We start from the raw sequence: 19,286 nt of genomic DNA, 5'->3' as shown, positions 1-19,286 counted from the left end.
GAACTTAAGTCGGGAGGGCTCAAAGAGCCCATCTTGGCGCATGGCGCCGTGAATTTAAACTCAGCTTCAAACGCTAACGCTACATCAGATGTTAAGTTAGAGTATCCACCACTGGACCAAATTCTTTCAAGAGAAGCCAACGACAACCCTTACACAAATGTTCAAACAAATCCTTCAGATAACGTAGACCATTACCTTCTTCAGTTATATCAAACTATCTTACTCAAAGACGATAAGAAGCTTTTGACAAATCTTATAAGCAAGAACCAAATAATTCTAACAAAGGAGGACCTTGAAAATGTTATATCACGAATAACAGGGAAACAATGTGTCATTGACTATCTCGACCCTGAAATCGAATGCTGTGGTCAAACGCCACCATTCATGAAAATAGGTAACATCCGCATCATTGAAATACCAGGTACTCCAGGAGTTGAGTTTAAGTATAAATATTCGAACGAGTATACAAAACTTTCAACAGAATATAAATTATGTTTGAAATATGTTTTAGTAAATTAAAGCAGTCAGGAGGGCTCTTTGAGCCCATCTTGGCGCTTTGCGCCGTTAGTCAAAAAAATTTCAAGTTAGCAATTTGTAATATCTATCCAAAACTTCTTCAACAGTATCGAACTCATCTTCATAATGCAAACCTAATCTTATTGACTTGGTGCAGTTCTCACTAACACAATATAGCGCTTTGCGCTCGGCGCCTTTGACGCCTTTTTCTGTTCTCTTGACTGACATAACTAACTCATTTGTTTCATCAAACAGCAACAACCAAAGTTCATGACCTAATACATAACATTCATACTTTATATTTTTAGCTCTGAGTTCTCTTGTAAGCTGTTGCATTTAATATTTTCTAAAAAGTCTACTTCAACAGTCATTCGCACTGGTGCCTTCAGTTCTACAGGCTCTCCTTGAAAGTCAACTAGTCTGAATTGCATGTCTTTCAAATTATGAGGACTAATGCGAACCCATTTACCTAAATGAGTTGCTATGACAGGAACGTTTGGAATGAACATTGAATTTACTTCATAACAGAAAGACTTATATTCTACTGAACCTTTACTATTAACTCCTGAAATACCTGTGACATTAGCTATTTTTGACTCAATGTATAAACAATTGCCATAACATACGTATGGAACAGATTTCATCTCAATCGTTTTGTCAATACTTTTCAAAGGAAATGTCATATGGTATGCTCCCAGAAGCAATTGAACTCTATGACTCATTCGTGTTATCTTAAACTCCTTCGCATAACTGAACTTCAAAACTCCTGCAATAAGTTTAACATTCATTAAGTTTTCTTCGTTCTCCTTGTTTATTGTAGTATTTATGAGCGCATTTAACACTCCAGCTAATGTTTCCATCTTATATTCTACATTATTGTGAAATCTTATTTCATGCTTCTTTCCATCTATTTCAAACTCCATGAAATCTGTTTCATCTGTTATGACAAAAGTTGCGATAGTATTGAAGTCAACAACTCTGAAAGCAAGCGCTTCATTCTGAAGACCTAAGTTTGTTTGTAGCTTTACTGTTCCGTATTCGTTTGGGTCAGTACTTTGCAAATAGAACAACATTTTATTCTCATTAAAATATGACTATTGCTGCATATGCGTATGAAACAAATGAAGCAAGAAGAGCACATGAACTAGTAAACGAAAACTCAACTTTAACCATTGAAGGCAATGATTTAGTCATTGACGATGGAAAAACTAAAAAAGTCATTGATTTCGATACTTTTAACACTTATGACCCATTCATTACAATAAGTAAAGTTCCTATCATAAATGATGGAACGGTGCAATATATAAATTCTACAGTAGATGCCTCATTAGTGAAAGTACTGAATGTTCTCATTGAATTGTTAAAGAGCTTTCGATTTGACGACAACATTAAATGCCTAAAGAATTTAGTCATGAATGAGAAACAAATATTAGGAGTTGCTGGTAGCAGTAATGATGTACACCTTATGACATTAGAATATTATAACGAACATAAAGATGAACTGAAAGGAGAGAAGGGTGACACCGGACCACAAGGAATACAAGGACCTCAAGGAATACAAGGACCTCAAGGAATACAAGGACCTCAAGGCGAAAACGGTTTGGATGGAAAGGATGGAAAGGATGGAAAAACTGCTAAATCATGGATATGGGACCTTATAAATACTGGTTTAACAGCTGCTTCATATGGAGTTCTTCAATACCAAATCGGAAAGATATGGGCAGTACTTGGTGAAGAAGCTTTAGATGATGTTAAAAATGCTTTGAACTTCATTTCAAATGGTTCGGATACTATTAAAACTTTATCTGGTTGGATGCAAGAAACAAGGAGTCAAATAGATACTGTAAGACGTATAGCAAACAATGCACGTACGGGATTGGATACTTTACGAAAAGCACAAAATACACTAAAGGAAGCAAATGATATTCTTGGCTCAGTATCAGACATGCATGAAGATTGGCTTAAAGGTATTGACAAATCTTTAAAAAATCACAGTCAGTCTATTGCTGACTACAAGAAAAGTATAGATTTTTTACATAGTGCTATGGACGTACATGATGGAAGCATAAGGAACTTACTTAATGCTAACAATAACTTACCAGGAACTATTAAAGCATTTATAAAGTCCTTTGTAAAACCCGGTGCTCTAACATTTAGGTCTTTGAGAGCAAGAGCATTGAAGTCAAGAGATGCAGAAACTCCAACAGAAACTCCAGAAGGAACTGAAACAACAGAAACTCCAGAAGAACCACCAAAACCAACAGCTAATGAAATATTGTTCGAATATTTTCCAAGGTACTCTGTTCTCATTGCATACATTCAAGAAATACTTAAGAAAGCAGACTTGACTTTAGGAGATGATGAAAGTTCTGTATATCTTTCGTTCCAATTCCAAATAGCAGAACTTTTGAGACAGATATGCTTAATGTATGACAACATCTCTGATTTCACAAGATATGACGACGACCATGACCCCGAACACGGTGAAGAAGAAGTTTTACAAACATCCATTAAGACAGGAAAGGTTTTAACTCAAAGTCTCATTATTGACACCAAAGATGGCGAAGTGGACGTTCTTCAAGAGCTGAAGAAAAATACTTCTTCGGGAGGTGGTGGTAGGCATGAACTTGAAATAAATGAGATAGAAGAGAAATTAGCCGAAAAAGCAGATAAAGAACATAAACACAATATCTCCGATATAAATGAACTTCAAGCTACATTAAATAGTAAAGCGGACAAAAATGAACTTGACGCAACGAACAAAGTTTTGAAATCTCATAAACACAATATCTCCGATATAAATGAACTTCAAACTTCTTTAGACAATAAAGCAGACAAAAACCATGTTCATTATATAAGTTCTGATGAACAGATTATAACGGACTATCATGGATATTTAACACAGGGTGAAAAAGTGAATACGAAAAATGTTAATGAAAGAAGATATAAATTCATTCGTGCTAAAGGTTATGACATACACTGTACTGTACAGTATGACACAGGTATAGCACCACAATCATTTGGTTATAACGCTGAAATTTATGCTTCATACTTCTTTGTTAACGGTGTATTAGTTGAACCAAGATTTACTTTGAGAGTTAAGTCAAAAATAACTTTTGAAGATGCTATTAAAAGTAAAGCTGACAAAACAGAACTTGACGCAACGAACAAAGTTTTGAAATCTCATAAACACAATATCTCCGATATAAATGAACTTCAAACTTCTTTAGACAGTAAAGCCGACAAAAATCATACACATAAATCCTTCACTACTGTTAGAGCAGACGACATAATATTGAACTATGATTTGGGTTCAAGTGCACCTTTAGAGAATCCGAGTACAAGCGTAAAAGATACTCTTAACAATTTAGATAAGAGTTGCAGGAATATCGAAGGTCATGCCAGAAACTTTGAAGCATATGAACTACCAGCAATGTTAGACAGTAAAGCCGACAAAACTTATGTGGATACAGAACTAACAAAGAAATTTTCGAAACCAGATACAATGACATTTACAACAGAAATTATAAATGGTGAACCAGCAACTCCATTTGAATTTGTTAGAGGTCTTCAACCAGATACTTTTGAATTTTTCTTGGATAATTCTATTGAACTAACATTACATTATAAAAGTGGAACAAATGCAACATTTCATCCGGGAGATACATTCCAAATGGTATTTAATGACATAAGTTCTTTAGAATATGTTTATAGAGTTATGAGCATATATGATTTAATATATCCTATAGGAGCTGTTTATACGTCTATGAATCCAATAAATCCAAACACTTTATTTGGTGGTAGATGGTATGAAATAGTTGACAGTTTTCCATTCTACACTAATACGCAGTCAATGAAGATGGGAGGTTCAAAGAAAATAGGTATTGAAAACCTTCCTTCACATATGCATAGGTTCAGTGGAAGAACATCTGTGGAAGGAAACCATTCACATTCAATAACAAAAAGAGGTTATATAAATCTTGCAGCGGGTTCGAATAGACAGGGAATGAATAGATATGATATCTCAGATGACCCCAAAGATGTTAGCACAGGTATTTTCTGTGGAACTGCAGGAAATCATACACATGTTGTAGCTGGTATTACAGACCCAGCAGGTAATGGAAAAGATTATATGCCTCCTTATATAACAATGCACGCTTGGATACGAGTTGGTTAAAATCTTTAACTTTACATAAATGAGCTTGAAAGAAGTATTCGAACAACATCCATGGAGGTCTTTTAAGAAATTCAATGAAGCTGCAAAGAGTTCGGGATTTACTAACAGAGCTGAAGTGAAAAGGTTCTTTGACAAAAATGTTGTACATCAAACAAAAATAAATCCTTACGACTACTTTTTACCAATTTACTCCAACACTCCTGACGCATACCAATTTGACACTCTCATTCAAAGCAGAAAAGGAGGACATAAACCATTCCTCATCTTCATTAATGTTAACACTCGCAAAGCTTTTGCGTATATAATGAGAAATAAAGGAACTCATGAAGTGTTAAGAGTTTTACAAAAGTTTGTAGCAGAACATAGCCCAAGTATTTTAACATCAGACCAAGACGGTGCATACCTCAGCAACGAAATCACAGAATTTCTCATTAAGCATAACATAACTCACTACACTACTGAAGACCATAACCATAACATACTCGGTATCATTAACCGCTTCATAAGGACTCTCAGAGATTTAAATCAAGAGCGAGACTTTACCGAAGAAACAATGAAACATTTCATCGAAGTTTACAATTCCTCAACACATTCTACAACAGGACATACACCAAATTCAATGACACAACAACAAGAAGAAAAGTATATACAAAAGAAACGAAGTCAAACACAAAATATCAGAAATTCAACACAATTTACTCTCATTCCTGGAACAAAAGTTCGTGTAGTTCTTGACGACAAACCGTTGACAAAGAAACGTTTAAGGTTAAGTCGAAATTATTATATCGTAGACTCTACGCAAGGTAATGGATATCTTATAAAAGCTGCTGACGGGACTCCATAGCATTTTACCCTCGTCATAAATTAGTCGAAAGTAGTAATGGCAAACTTGCTGAAACCATTGACGAAGCAAAGCGAGGAGTGGTTATTGAAATACTTGACTACAACATAAACGATGACACTTATAAAGTAAGATATGAAGGAGGCGTTGAAGATGTTATACCATCTAAGAACTTGAGAGAATCTAAACCAACTCATCTGGGACCATTAGAGCGGGAGTACTGGAAAGATAAAAACATGCCAGAAAGAATAAGAAAATTCTTCTAAACTTTTTCGTTGGATGTAAATCAGACAAAAATATATTATAGGTGAAGAGGTGAGATTTCACCTGTTTTCTCACCTGTTTTTTCACCTCTTGAATTTTCGTGAATTTCCTTAAGATAGAAAAAATAAAGTTAGTTTTATTTTTATTTATTTTTTATTTTGTATAAAAGATATGATTTCAACAATCGGCACAACAACAATTCAAGCCGCGAACGGCGGGACTCTGTCCACAACAACTTCACCAAACTCGTTAGTCATGAATCCAACATCTATGTTAGTAGAGATGGAAAGCTTCATTCCTTCTTCATTTACTTTCGAAACAGAAATACAAAAAATTAAGCAGGAACTTTTAACAAGTAATTTAGACTGTAGTGCGAAAGATGAAACAAATGAACAGTATCTTTATGAAATGGAGGACCTCATCGACCATTTACCTAAACTACCTGAAATTCAGCATCAAAAACTAACTATTCCTGAATTCGACGAAATTGAAGTCAAAGCAACTGACTCAGTAGAAATAAAGAAGTTCATACGTAAAGTAAATTATGAATTCCTTGGTTTTCATTGCAACCATAAAGTTATGGACAAAGATTGCGATATGGTATATAAGAATGTTTCTGACATATATAAATCTGAAGAATTTAAGACCTACGACAACTTTGTTTCGTTAGTTGCTGAATGTGTTTGGGAAATAAGAGATAAAGATAGAAGAGGCAAAGTATGGAACGAACAACTAAGACCCGCTATGTTTGAGATGAAGAAGCAATTGACGCTTTAGTTGTTCTAGCAGGTCAAATTTCAATGTATAATGCAAAAATGAACCCACAATGTTCAAAATGTAAAGCAGCAATAAGGAAATATAACTACTCCGTCAAAGAGATAGAAAGAATGCGAAACGACTATGCAGACTTAAAGAAAGAAGCAGAAAAGCCAGCAGAAGATAAAATGGACATGTTAGCATTTCTGAACAAAAACTATCCAACAGTAGAAGATTTCCTTCTATCTGACGTCAAGAAGAAATATAAAGAGACTTCGGCATTGTTAAAACTTTTGATATCCTCAGCGAAGAAATAGAAGCTACAAAACTGTTTAGGATTTCAAATATACATCGTACAATTCATGTAAAACGCTTGTGAAAAAAAGAGGTGAAAATTAGGTGAAAAAAGAGGTGAAATCTCACCTCTTCACCTAAATTATATTTTTGGTCAAAGCTTCCACGAGAGAAAAGATTCCTCATTTGCTAAGGATTCCAAAAATGAAAAAATCGTTGATTTCGGCTGAGAAAAAACGGCAAAAAACCCTTCTTCCACGGGAACAAAGAAATAAAGAAGAAATAAAGTAAATTTTTTATTTATTCCCGTGGAAGATAGAGCACTTTTATGACACTTTTTATTCACGACAAACAAGACAAATAAAGAAAATAAGAAAATACGGCGCTGTCGCGGTTCGAACCACAGACCCTGACCCCTCCATAACACCACCTTAGACCACTGTGCTACGTAGCCTGTCGACATAAGATTTTATAAATTGCATATTTGACGTAAATTTATTTCCATCTGGCTTCCCACTGCATAAGATATTCATACGTGTTTGTAAGACATTCATTAAACTTCTTTTCTATTGCATCTAATCTTGCGTTATTTTTTCAATAACTTGTCTGTATTCTTCATCATCTCCAGCAGTGTTTGGGTCTTCACGTTTAAAATATCATTGTTAACCAATTTTTTATCTACAAATTTTATTAGTGTTTGATTCACTTCGTTATGATAACGGTCATATTCTTTCAATACGTAAGTGAAGACAAAATGCGTCGTACCTTCAATCTTAAAGCTTAAAGAACTTTCAACACAGTTTTGAGGGTCTGTCAGTGCGTCAATGAGATAGTATTCGAAGTCAGTCAATAATCTTTTTAAAGTCATTTCATACAGGATAAAATTTAATGTTGTGAAGAAATAGTGTTTATCTCAAAAAAAATAAAGTTAGTTTTTATTTTATTTATTTTTTTATCCTGTATGTAAAGACAGATATGTCAACATTAGAGAACACAACAACTGCTATCGTTCATGAAGTCATAAATGAAGAATACGAATACATACAGTATAACAAACAATTGAGACTCATTCGTTCTGTCAAAGACGACATGTACCAAATGCAAAGTATTTTGACGGCTTGTTTTGCTCCAGATACTAAGCTTCCTAAAGACTGGTTTAGGAACCAAAGCACCATAGAACTATTAAGTGAAGCACAGCGAGACGTACTTTTTTCTGAAAACAGTGAAGAACAGCGAGTAGGTAAAAAATCCCAGTCGCCAAAACTCTATGAAAACCGTGAAAAATTGCCAAACGGTTTGAGAGGATATTATGTTCATAGACTTTTAGTAAATGCAGTTGCAATGTGGGCTTCACCACGTTATGCTTGGAATATTTACAAACTTCTTGACGAACTTCACAGACAAGAACGTGGAGAGATGGAAAAGAAACTTCAAGCAAAAGATGAAGTCATTGAATCCAAAGACAAAAGCATACAGAAAAGAATACCGCGTTCAGTACCAAAAGGAAAGGAAAAGAACTATAAGTATATGATTTATACTGAAGAGTTGGAGAATGAAGAAGACAGAGATATGGTTATGTTGCATTTAGTCAGAAGAAACAACAAAAGCTTTTACGACCTTGCTAAAATATATAAATCTGACAGAAACTGGTTCTATCGTGAAAACTTACCGATTTCAATGACACCGAATGAGCAAATAAAAGAAATTGTCAAAAATACTCTTCCTCAAACACACTATGACATCAAAGGTTGCACAATACTTACCTTCAAAGAAGACTTACCATTACTGAAGGAAAAAATAACAGAATATTTCGATAACTTCAAAGAGGAAGAATGAAGTCACGACAACATTAACGAAGAAGTCACGACAACATTAACGAAGAGAGAATGAGGTGAAAAAACAGGTGAAATCTCACCTCTTCACCAAAAATATATTTTTGGTTAAATAGCTTCAGGGTCAATTTCTTCAACCATTTCACTTCCTTCGTCAATGTCAATAGAAGCTTCTTCAACCTTTGGTAAGAACTTTTGTATAACATCTTTGTTCGTTATTGTCTTCAGAGATGAAGGATAATATTTCACAGATGTTTCACCCTTCTTATATTCTTTCTGTTCGGAAAGATTTAGCAATACTGAAGAAGTCAATGTTGGAGTTCTTTATAACAGTATAATGAGTATCTTTGACATTCACGAAGAAACCCTTTTGTTTCAAAACTACTGCTAACTCTTGTGAAGTATAACGTTTGCGGTCAATGACAATAGCTAATGGTCTGACATACTGACCGAACTTAGATTCTTTCACAAACTTCTTGTTAAAGATAACATTACGTTTGAAGACCATTGAACTCATTCTTGATGGCAGTAGCGAGAGCATTGTATGAAAAGAACTTGCAATCTTGCATGTGTTTCATTAAAATAAAAATATTAAATTATTTTGAAAAATAACTTAAAAAAATGTAATCTAATTTTTCAAAAAATATTTTTATCCGATAGAAAAGATGACAGAAAAAATTAACTTTTTACATAGCGCCAGACCCTTCTTGCCCACATCCTTTTAAGCCACAATATATAGACATAGAACTAAATAGAGAAAGCGAAATTCCACAATATATATACATAGAACTAAATAGTGAAGGCGAAATTCTACAAACAGAAGAAAGCGAAATTCCACAAACATATAGAGACCTAGATAACGAAAATGGATATGCGCTATTCTGGTTAGATTGTCCTTATAAAATGTATGAAAAAAAGGCTTTATATGAAGAATATAGAAAATATTGTCATGAAAACGATATAAGACCAAGCTCTAGAGAAAAATTCTATGCTGGTATAAAACATCTTTTCGAAGTTCGGAATGGCAAATATATAAAGAAATAATTTTTCTAAGTTTATTTTTTCGAAAAAATATTTTTTTATTTCCTACTAAAGATGTATCGGAAGTTGTCTAAGTTAGAACACTCGGAAATAAAACAACTTCTTACAGAAGCTAATATAGATGTTGCAAAACATTACGCGACAAACAAAAAAGCACTCGCTGACATCCTCAATGACTACAATGGTGAAATAACTTATGATAGAATTCATGAGTTCATAAAGCCGCAACGCGGCGAGGACGAAGTCCATGCAAGAGCATTTCCTTTAAATGACGTTGCTATTGACTTATATCATAGACGTTCAGTACCTCATGAAGTAAGAAGAGAAATGTTTGACATAACAAATGCAAACGTTGGTCATACTCGTAAAGCTCTTTCGCATGACGTTCGTCAAGAGATGTTTGACATAACAAATGCAAACGTTGGTGAAACAAGAAGAAGAGACGACACACTGAAACAACAGAGAAGAGAGATGTTTAAAAGTGCTATAGAACAAGTTCGCAAAGCTAACGATGTCATTCGTTCCATTGACGACAAACCAAAAGAAGGTGAGAGATGGTTAAAGAAAGATGAAGAGAATAGGAAGAGGAATGTTAAGACAGGCAATAGACTCATTGACTTTAACATCGAAGCTTTAGATGAACCAAACAGAGAGAATATTTACACAAACATTTCGGTAAGGTTTTCATGAGACTCTTAGAGAAAAATTAATAAACTCGCAACAAGATGGATGGTATGTTATAAACTTGGTGGAAAGTATGAATGTTCTACGTTAAACCTCAATAATATTGGAACATTACTACATCAGCTCTTGAAGGAGAACTTTATATCAGAGATAGAAGCAAATGCTGCAGGTATTGTTGAAATGCACTATGACTTCTTCTTGACAAACATAAAGAATCTTACTGAAATAAAGATGTATGATTTAACAGAATATGAAGGCTTAACGATGTCAGATGTAAAGAAAGGCAAACCAAAAAAGAGACCATATAGAGATGAAAGCACACTGACAAATGACCAGAAAGCCATTTTGGAAGCTCTTAAGCAAACAGGAAACCCAGCACTTATAGAAAGCTTTTGGAAAAGATAATGGTGAAAAGAAGTTTTATAAGAAGAGAAGCGGTCAGTTATGGAAGTATCTTTGCACATTACCTATAAATCTTGAACGCTACCAAATCTTCAATGAACTGAACAAAAGAACTGCAATACTTATGACAGAGGACAATTGTTTCGTTTATGCTTGCATTCAGGCTGGAGTAAATGAAGAAACTATTGACCACATGAGAGAAGTCATTCGTGTTAGAGACTTTCCTCAAAGTAAAGTACAAGAAATTTCTGACGCAACAGGTATAGCATTTAATGTTACCATTGGTTATTTCAATGACTCAAGACATAATGAAATAAAGAGATATATACCAAAAGAATGCGAAACTGTTAGAACTATTGACTTACTTCTTGTTGAAGACCACTACATGCTAAATGAAAGACTTCCAATGACAACATACTTCATTCGAAACTATAAAGAAATTCTCAAAGCTTGTGGTGGAATGAACATTGAGAAACAGATGAAGATTTATACAAAGAGAGAAGATAAATATGTAGTTCGTTATGATAGAACAACACCGTTATGGGATGTTATGAAAACATTGTGGGAGTGCAAATATTTCGAACCTATTTCTTATGGAGAACTTTTCACATATACTACTGACTTATATAAACAGAACCTTGCACCATTTAAAGATTTGACATATGCTCCAAAGTATTGTGTACAACTGAAGAAGAAAGCAGAGTCAAAAGAAGTAAATAAAGCTAAATGTAAATTCATTCCTGAGCACGTTTTCTTTGCTGACTTTGAGTGTAGTACGGATGGCTTTCATAAAGCTTTTAACATCTGTTATGACAGTGAAGATGGTTCAGTGAGTGAAAGCATTTGGGGTCAAAACTGTGCAACAGAATTTTTGGAAAGACTCCCTGACAAGAGTTTAATATATTTTCACAACCTCAGTTATGACATAAACTTCATCTTAAGACACATGACAGAAGTGAAAGGAACTCCCATCATTAAAGGTTCACGAACAATGCAAATAACTGGTTTATATAAAGGACGGGCAATTATTATAAAAGACTCTTACAGTGTTATAAATAAGAAGCTTAAACTATTTCCTGCTATGTTTAACTTACAAACAGGACCGAAAGAAGTATTTCCATATAACTACTACAGCAGTGTTTTGTTAGCAAATGACAACAGAACTGGTGTCATTTCTGAAGCATGTAAGTTTATCCGGGATGCAGATACATTTATGAAAAACATAGATTCCATCAAAGGTTGCAGAATAGATGAGAACCACTTCGACTTAGAAAAATATAGCACGTTTTACTGCAAACAAGATGTAAGAATTTTAAGAGAAGGTTTTGTAAAGTTCCGCAATGACTTATTGAAAGAGTTTGATTTAAACGTTTATGACTACGTTAGTATTTGTTCAATTGCTAACAAATTGTTTGAGAACAGAGTATACTTCCCGAATGGAAATCTTTATGACCTCTCAAATAAACCAAGAGAATTTATTTCGAGATGCATTCAAGGTGGAAGATGTATGTTGTCAGATAACATGAAACAAAAGAGCAAAAAGAAACTCATTGCTGACTTCGACACTGTTTCATTATATCCTTCAGCTATAGCAAGACTTTATACTTTAGAAGGTATTCCAAAAGTATTGAAGGAAGAAATGTTAAACACAGAGTATCTCATGAGACATTTATTCGATGATGACCAAAAGGAACCCATTGGTGAAAAGTTTATGTCTGGCTTCTTTGTTCTCATTAAGATAACAGAGATTGGTATACCCAGACACTTTCATTTAATAGTTTGCGACCCTGAACTAAATCCAGAACTTAACGTTCCAAGAAGTTCAAACACTTGCTGTCTCATGTATGTTGACCATATAACATTACAAGACCTCATAAAATATCAAGGTGTCAAATGTGAAGTGTTGCAAGGATACTATTACGATGGAAACAGAGATATGAGAATAAGAGATGAAGTAAAGAAGTTGTTTGAGTTAAGGTTAAAGTATAAGAAAGAAGAAAACCCCTTACAAGAAATTATAAAACTCATTCTGAACAGCATTTATGGCAAAACTATTCTATCTCCTATTGAGTCAAAAATAACCATAGTAGATGACAAAGATGCTATAAGATATGCTATAAGAAATTACAACCATATAGTGAAGTTCGAAGGTTTGGATGGTTCAGATAAAACTATTTTCAAGCTAACGAAAAGCATTTGCAGACACTTTAACTTCTGTCCACTTGGTGTTAATATTCTGTCTATGTCAAAACGTATTATGAATGAAGTATTCTGTACTGCAGAGGACATGGGTCTTCAAATATTTTACCAGGATACCGACAGTATGCACTTATATAATGAAGACATCCCAAAGCTTGCAGCAGAGTTTAAGAAGAGATACGGTAGAGAACTTATAGGAAAGAACCTTGGTCAATTTCATAGCGACTTTGCAGAAATAACACCTGGAAAACAAAGTTTAGCTTATAAAAGTATTTTCTGTGGAAAGAAGACCTACATAGACTTACTCACGAATGATTTAAATGAAGTTGCATTTCACTGCAGAATGAAAGGCGTGAAGCAAGATGTTATTGCTTTAACCGCTAATGAAATGTTTCCTGAAGCTATACAATGCTATTACAATGAAGATAAGAACATTCACATACCTGTTGGAACATATGACAAAGACTCTGAGTTCAGTTTAATGAAACTTTACAAAGCACTTTATGATGGTCAAGAGATTGCATTCGACTTATGTAAGTCATGTCAACCTTGCTTTGCTGAAAAGTTCAACTTTTCAATAACGACTAAAACAAGCTTTATTCGTAAGTTGAAGTTCTGAGGTCATTTATTTTTGTCAGCAATGAGGTCATTTGTGATAAAAATAAGCCGCTAGCGGCATGGGCGAAGCCTATGTGGTCATTTACAATACAGCTATTGTAGAGTTTAACAATTGTGCTTCAATGTATAAACAATCTTTCCCATCTGGAGGTAAGAACACTGGGCACTTATGGTCATGAGTGGAGAACATGTCTATCCAAAACTCACGATTGAAGCCAGTAAGCTTGTAATACTTAGGATTTGACAGTGGTGAAGTTCTTGTATGACCAATGAACTCATTTTCAACTCCCTTACTTAAGTTTGAATATAATATAGCTTGCTTTCTATCCCAAATGCCAGGTGTTACAATCTTTGAAAATTCATTTTTCCTCGGAAGTATTGCATCATAATTGAAAACATTCTTGAAGTCTTCATTGGGTTCAGAGATTTGAAACCTTATACGTAATGGATTTTCTTTCTTTTTAGCGACTTCATTGAATGGTGAATATATAACAAACTGACAGTCATGAGTTCCATCTTCATTTTCATTAAATTCATAATGAAAGTCTATAAGTTGTGGCTGACTACCTTCTTCTTTCAGTTGTGCAAGAAACTCACGTAAAGGCTGTAAAGTTTGTACTTCAATATTGAACTTTTTCTCGAACATCTCATTAAATGAAATCATACATTGCAACAATGTTGTATCGTCTTTAAAGTATTTGTATATGTGAATGTTTTGGGCGCTTAAAGACTGTTCGTCATTTTCTATCTCGACTTGAAGTATAAAGTCAACCTTTCTGAAAGCACGTGTTATATACATAGATGTTATGCCAATGTACTTCTCTTCATTTATGTTCACAATCCAGTCTGTTGGAAACTTAAACGTTACTCTGTTCCCCTTTATTTTGACGTCAGGGTTTTCACTACTGAACGCAACAGATAAAGGTATTTGTCTATACATTTAGTTTGGATAAAAATAAACCATTTACTCTTTCTTTGCTTCAGCTTCCTTTGCTTTTTGTTCTTCCTTTGCTTTTGCTTCTTCTCTAGCTTTTTTCGCCAGCAAACGTGGGTTCTTCTGTCTTCCAGCAGCTAATGCAGCTAGTTGTTTTTCACTAAGTTTTCTCTTTGGTCTCTCTGGCTTTTGTTCTGGTTTTTGTTCCTTCAGTTCGGATAAAATTTGTTCACGAATTTCTTTCTTCAATGCTTCAACATCTATGACCCCTTGGGTCTTGTCCGTAGGATTTGACTGAGTCATTTGACTGTAGATAAAAAACTAAATTAAAACTTTAACCGATGTAAAATGAGCTTGTCAAAATCAGAACGAGAGTCTATTATATTAAATGACGCCAGAGGAATACAACATCCTTTCTATTATGTAAGTCAGAGTAAAGATGGTAAAATATATGTAAGAAAAAGAAAGGTTCCATTAGCGAATACAGAGAGCGACAACATTAAGGTGCATGGCACCGAGGGCGAAGCCCATATAAAACCTTCTGTACAAACTGAGCCACCAAAAGAACAAGAAGAAAAGAAGCCAGATGTACTTTCAATAACGAACCAAGAGCTTATTGCAAAGTTCGTGAATTTCATTGAAAAGCAAACCGAGTCAAAGAACCCTGACCCACCAGTGAAAGAAGTCGAGACAAAAGAGAATGTACAGTTCATTGAAAATGTCAAGAAACAACTTCCACCACGAATACCAAGAAGAAGAGTGAGAATAATGAAGTAAATAGATATTTTTATCTGAAGTAAATACATGCAGAACGAACAGTTAAACGAATTTACTCCAGCAGAGCATATTCATCAGATTCGCTCATATTTCGATATCATAGACAATGCAGTTCAAATTGGTGACACTAATAGAAAATATTCTGACGCAAAGATTCCATCACAACCTGGAACTGCTAAAGATAACACATGGGTAACATTCAATCTCTCACCTCCTGGTGAAAATATGTTGGACCTTTACAATACATTCATTACGTATAAAATGGAAGGTCAATTTATTGTAGATAAAGAAATTGGTTCAGGTTCCAATAAAACAAACCCACCAGGATTTTGGATTGGTTTCGATGACGCTTTCTATGCAGTTGCTGGATATCAAATCCTTGCAAATGGTCGTATCGTATATTCTCAAGACAACGCAAGAGAAGAAGCATATATAACTTCAAACTCACAAACTACCGAACAAATAAAGAAAGTCGATGTTTTTTCAAAGACTCGACATAAAGATGTATGGAGTCATTCGGGAACATGCAGAACAGGACAAATTGTTGGTGGTCCAATTACAGCAGGAAAATCATTTGATTTTAAGCTTCGTTTAAGAATTCCTGTTAGAAGATTCCTTCCATTAGAACCTATTCGATTTATTCCAGCTTTTGCAGGAAACATTCAGCTTAAAGTAAAGTTCAGTAGCGACGCCTTACAATGCACATCTATATCTGTAAATGATATCATTGCTTTCAATCCAACTCTTAAAGTTGCATTTGCTTCAGGTTCAAATCCACCGACAAATAAATTTGTTCCATGGAATGAACCATTCACTATGATAACGAGTGCAACTGAAGCTAGTGGAACAGTTACTATTACAACTGTAACCCAGCAACTATTTCGAACAAAGATGGATTTTAATGAATGTTTTATTCATCCAAAGTCATTCTCTTTAGACCCTAACATTTATACAGAACTTGTAGAACATTATACAAACGAGGCTTTATGTTTTCCTGTTAAAGTTATGGATTGGATTCCTATGGATGGTTCATTCTCAAAGAATACAGATAGTTCAAGTGCAACATTTACAGCAGCTTATACGCCTATTAATGTTAAAAGTATTTGGGCACTATTTAGAAAGAAAGACAACTATTATGTTAATTTTGAGAACCCTAAGTTTAAATATCTTCAGCTTTCCATGGGAGCTTATGGAAATATGCCTGCAGAACCTGAAAAATCATATGGACCTGTATTTTATGAAATGGTTGCGAACGCTTGCAATACAAACAATGATATGATTGGATTTAATGAAGATGTTATGAGGTCATTGGTGGATGATGGTAGTGTGGAACATAAATGGGATAGCTATGACAACACACATTTCTTATGTGGTTTTCCAACAGAAGTGGACTTTTGCTTCCAGCAAGGTCAAACATCTACTGCTCCAATAACATACAAATTGTCTGTTAAAGGACCTATTGAACTAGCAACAGAAAATGTACCAAAGCCACTTATTGGATTTATGAGGGATTGTTGCTTTGCAATACAAGTAAGACAGTCAGGCATACCAATAATAAGACTTGACGACTATAACTTAGCAGCGGACGACAGTGAGGAATAAAGGATGAACGTTTATTTTTAAAGCTTATAAATGAGTTCTTCATCAAGCTCTCGTGAACCTTCACCATCTGTGAAACAAACTTTACCAAACGATTATGGAGCACCTATTGAATATTTCTTACGAGCTGCACAATGGCAAAGAGCAGTCTCACCAAGGTTAGGTGTTCCACCAGCTCCTGTCAAAAATAGCATTTGGTCAAGTCCTTATATAAGATATGGTCTCCCACTAGGTTTGCTAGCTACAGCAGGAGCAGTAATGATGTTGAAAAGAAACAAAGTAAATGTTATAAATAATACTGAAGTAGCTGAATTTGAACAAACTCCGACACCATCGCCAAAACCAACGTCAAAACCAACGCCTTCACAAACAACACCTTCAATGACTCCTGAACCTATGAAAGTACAAACTCCTGTTCAAAAGTCAACTCCAAAACCGACTCCAACATTTAAACCAGAACCTACTCCTCAAATAAATCGTAAAACTCCTGCGTTTCCTTACTGAAAAAATAACGTTATTTTTATTTTATTTGAACATTTTATTTAGAGTAAAATGACGACTAAAGTCACTGAAGCAATGAAACAAAAGTTTTTGGTAGAATACATTAAATCAGAAACTATTCCAGAAGGTTTTTACATTCATACTATGAAGGATGGTAGAGTTCAGTTTAGAAAGATAAAGCAACCATTAGATAGAGAAGGAATTTTGAGAAAGATTAAACTTCATGAGGACAACATTGCTGAACTTAAGAAGAAGTTAGAAGAGTTGGAGAAAGGAAGAGAGTTATAAAGTAATGAATTCAACAGACCCAAAGGGTCAGAGCCGCTTTGCGGCTAGGGTGAAAAAAGAGGTGAAAAAAGAGGTGAGATTTCACCACTTCACCTAAATTTATTTTTTCACCTCTGACAACGTTTATTTTTAAGTTTATTTTATTATTTAGCGAGAACGTTTATTTTTATATAAATGACAGAACAAAAATATAACATTTCTACTCAGCAGGAATGAGACCCTTACTGACTATGTATTCGTTTAATGCTTGATGAAAACAATGGTACATATTATCGTATGGGTATACACAACGTCTGTTTCCATCGTCGTCGTATATGTAGAGCTCAAATCCAGTCCAACCTTCTTTTGTACAATATGTAGCTTTATTTAAGTATGCATTTATGTAGATAAGGCAATTTTCTTCATCGCTCCAGAAATAATTTTTCGTCATTGTTGAAATAGTTTTCGTTCCTCTGCGACCATAAGGAATGTATGCAATGAACTTTGCGTCATATGGGATTGTAATATATTCAGGGTTTCTTTCATCGTCAATGGGTCTGTCTTTGTTAAAATGCATGTTTCTCAGTTTTACTTGAGTTTTGAATAGTTCACGGAAACGTTCTGGGAAAGAGTCATAGTAAATGTAGTCGGACATGTCTTTGTAATGAAATAAAAAATTTAAAAAAATAAAAATAAGGTTATTTTTATTTAGTGAGGACGGTAGTGAAGTCGTTAGTGAAGTCGTTAGTGAAGTCGTTTATGTATCAGATGGTTTTGTAAATATTTAAGGTTAAGTTGGTGTTTGTGTTTGTGTTGTAAAATATACGTTACCGGTTTTGTAAAGTGTCAAACCGTTAACTTGGGTAAGGTGGAACGCAGTGCCGCCGTACCCAAGTTAGGGATACTAAAATCTTCTAAGAACATCCTAAAATCAATCACCCTTTGAGTGGCTTTCATAATATATCTAGATGATAAACCAGAAATTGAACCCGCATATGGGTCCCATTAGGATAAATTGTAAACTATTCAAAAATAGTTTACAAAATTAATTTAGGTAATAATAAAATTTTTAATTGAGATAAATTAAAAAAAATCTTAGGAGAATGTTATGGATTTTCTTCATTGAACCATTCGATAAATGAGCATCTTTGCGGTAAAAAAGGGGGTTGGCGTCCTAAGGCGTCCTAGTGTAAATTTCTCAAAATTGTGATATTTACATCACATTTTTGAGAGGTTTATGGGCGTCCTAAGGGAAAATTGAATAGCTAGGGCGTCCCGAATTTTCATTCTAAGATTTAAATATATTATATACTTAAGTATAATACAAGCAATATAAAAATTAAATTTTTATTATGTTAACTTATAAGAAATTTTTTTGAATTATCGTTGATTTATTGTAATCTTTCCAGGCTATACTTTTGAAATCAACTTTACCTGTCATACGCATTAATGTAGTAGATGTCCAGTTGTAGCTATTATATCCCAGCAACATTGGTATTTTATCATTGTAAGATATCAAAATGAAGCGTTTTTTCAGATATAATTTTTCGTAAATTTTTCAAAAATAAGATGGTAAAAAAGCCT

The 19,286-nt window shown here is 34.3% G+C and overlaps 7 protein-coding genes across 7 annotated transcripts, besides 2 other annotated features; 6 read left to right on the top strand and 1 right to left on the bottom strand.

Moving 5' to 3' along the window:
- Positions 1–18,610: part of a mobile genetic element that runs on past the window's edge.
- Positions 1,607–2,733, top strand: TVAGG3_0702520 (organellar and viral DNA polymerase type B; the record flags this gene model as incomplete). Its single annotated transcript, XM_051243439.1, has 1 exon — positions 1,607–2,733. A coding segment is annotated over one exon (1,127 nt), but the record flags the coding sequence as incomplete, so codon positions are not given.
- TVAGG3_0702510 (uncharacterized protein) lies at positions 8,376–8,684 on the top strand (the record flags this gene model as incomplete). Its single annotated transcript, XM_051243438.1, has 1 exon — positions 8,376–8,684. The coding sequence occupies one exon, from the start codon at positions 8,376–8,378 to the stop codon at positions 8,682–8,684; it is 309 nt and encodes a 102-aa protein (XP_051090025.1).
- Positions 13,707–14,564, bottom strand: TVAGG3_0702500 (uncharacterized protein; the record flags this gene model as incomplete). Its single annotated transcript, XM_001325059.2, has 1 exon — positions 13,707–14,564. One exon carries the CDS (start codon positions 14,562–14,564, stop codon positions 13,707–13,709), a length of 858 nt encoding a protein of 285 aa, XP_001325094.2.
- TVAGG3_0702490 (uncharacterized protein) lies at positions 14,907–15,335 on the top strand (the record flags this gene model as incomplete). Its single annotated transcript, XM_001325057.2, has 1 exon — positions 14,907–15,335. The coding sequence occupies one exon, from the start codon at positions 14,907–14,909 to the stop codon at positions 15,333–15,335; it is 429 nt and encodes a 142-aa protein (XP_001325092.2).
- TVAGG3_0702480 (uncharacterized protein) lies at positions 15,363–16,937 on the top strand (the record flags this gene model as incomplete). Its single annotated transcript, XM_051243437.1, has 1 exon — positions 15,363–16,937. One exon carries the CDS (start codon positions 15,363–15,365, stop codon positions 16,935–16,937), a length of 1,575 nt encoding a protein of 524 aa, XP_051090024.1.
- TVAGG3_0702470 (repellent protein 1 family) lies at positions 16,968–17,438 on the top strand (the record flags this gene model as incomplete). The annotated part of the gene is made up of 1 exon (XM_001325056.2): positions 16,968–17,438. The coding sequence occupies one exon, from the start codon at positions 16,968–16,970 to the stop codon at positions 17,436–17,438; it is 471 nt and encodes a 156-aa protein (XP_001325091.2).
- TVAGG3_0702460 (uncharacterized protein) lies at positions 17,487–17,723 on the top strand (the record flags this gene model as incomplete). Its single annotated transcript, XM_001325055.2, has 1 exon — positions 17,487–17,723. The coding sequence occupies one exon, from the start codon at positions 17,487–17,489 to the stop codon at positions 17,721–17,723; it is 237 nt and encodes a 78-aa protein (XP_001325090.2).
- A 244-nt stretch (positions 18,611–18,854) lies between the features above and the next one.
- Positions 18,855–19,286: part of a mobile genetic element that runs on past the window's edge.

The sequence above is a fragment of the Trichomonas vaginalis genome, chromosome III (genome assembly GCF_026262505.1).
Source record: "Trichomonas vaginalis G3 chromosome III, whole genome shotgun sequence".
Taxonomy (NCBI): domain Eukaryota; phylum Parabasalia; order Trichomonadida; family Trichomonadidae; genus Trichomonas; species Trichomonas vaginalis.
This window is presented reverse-complemented; position numbering and strand designations above follow the sequence as displayed.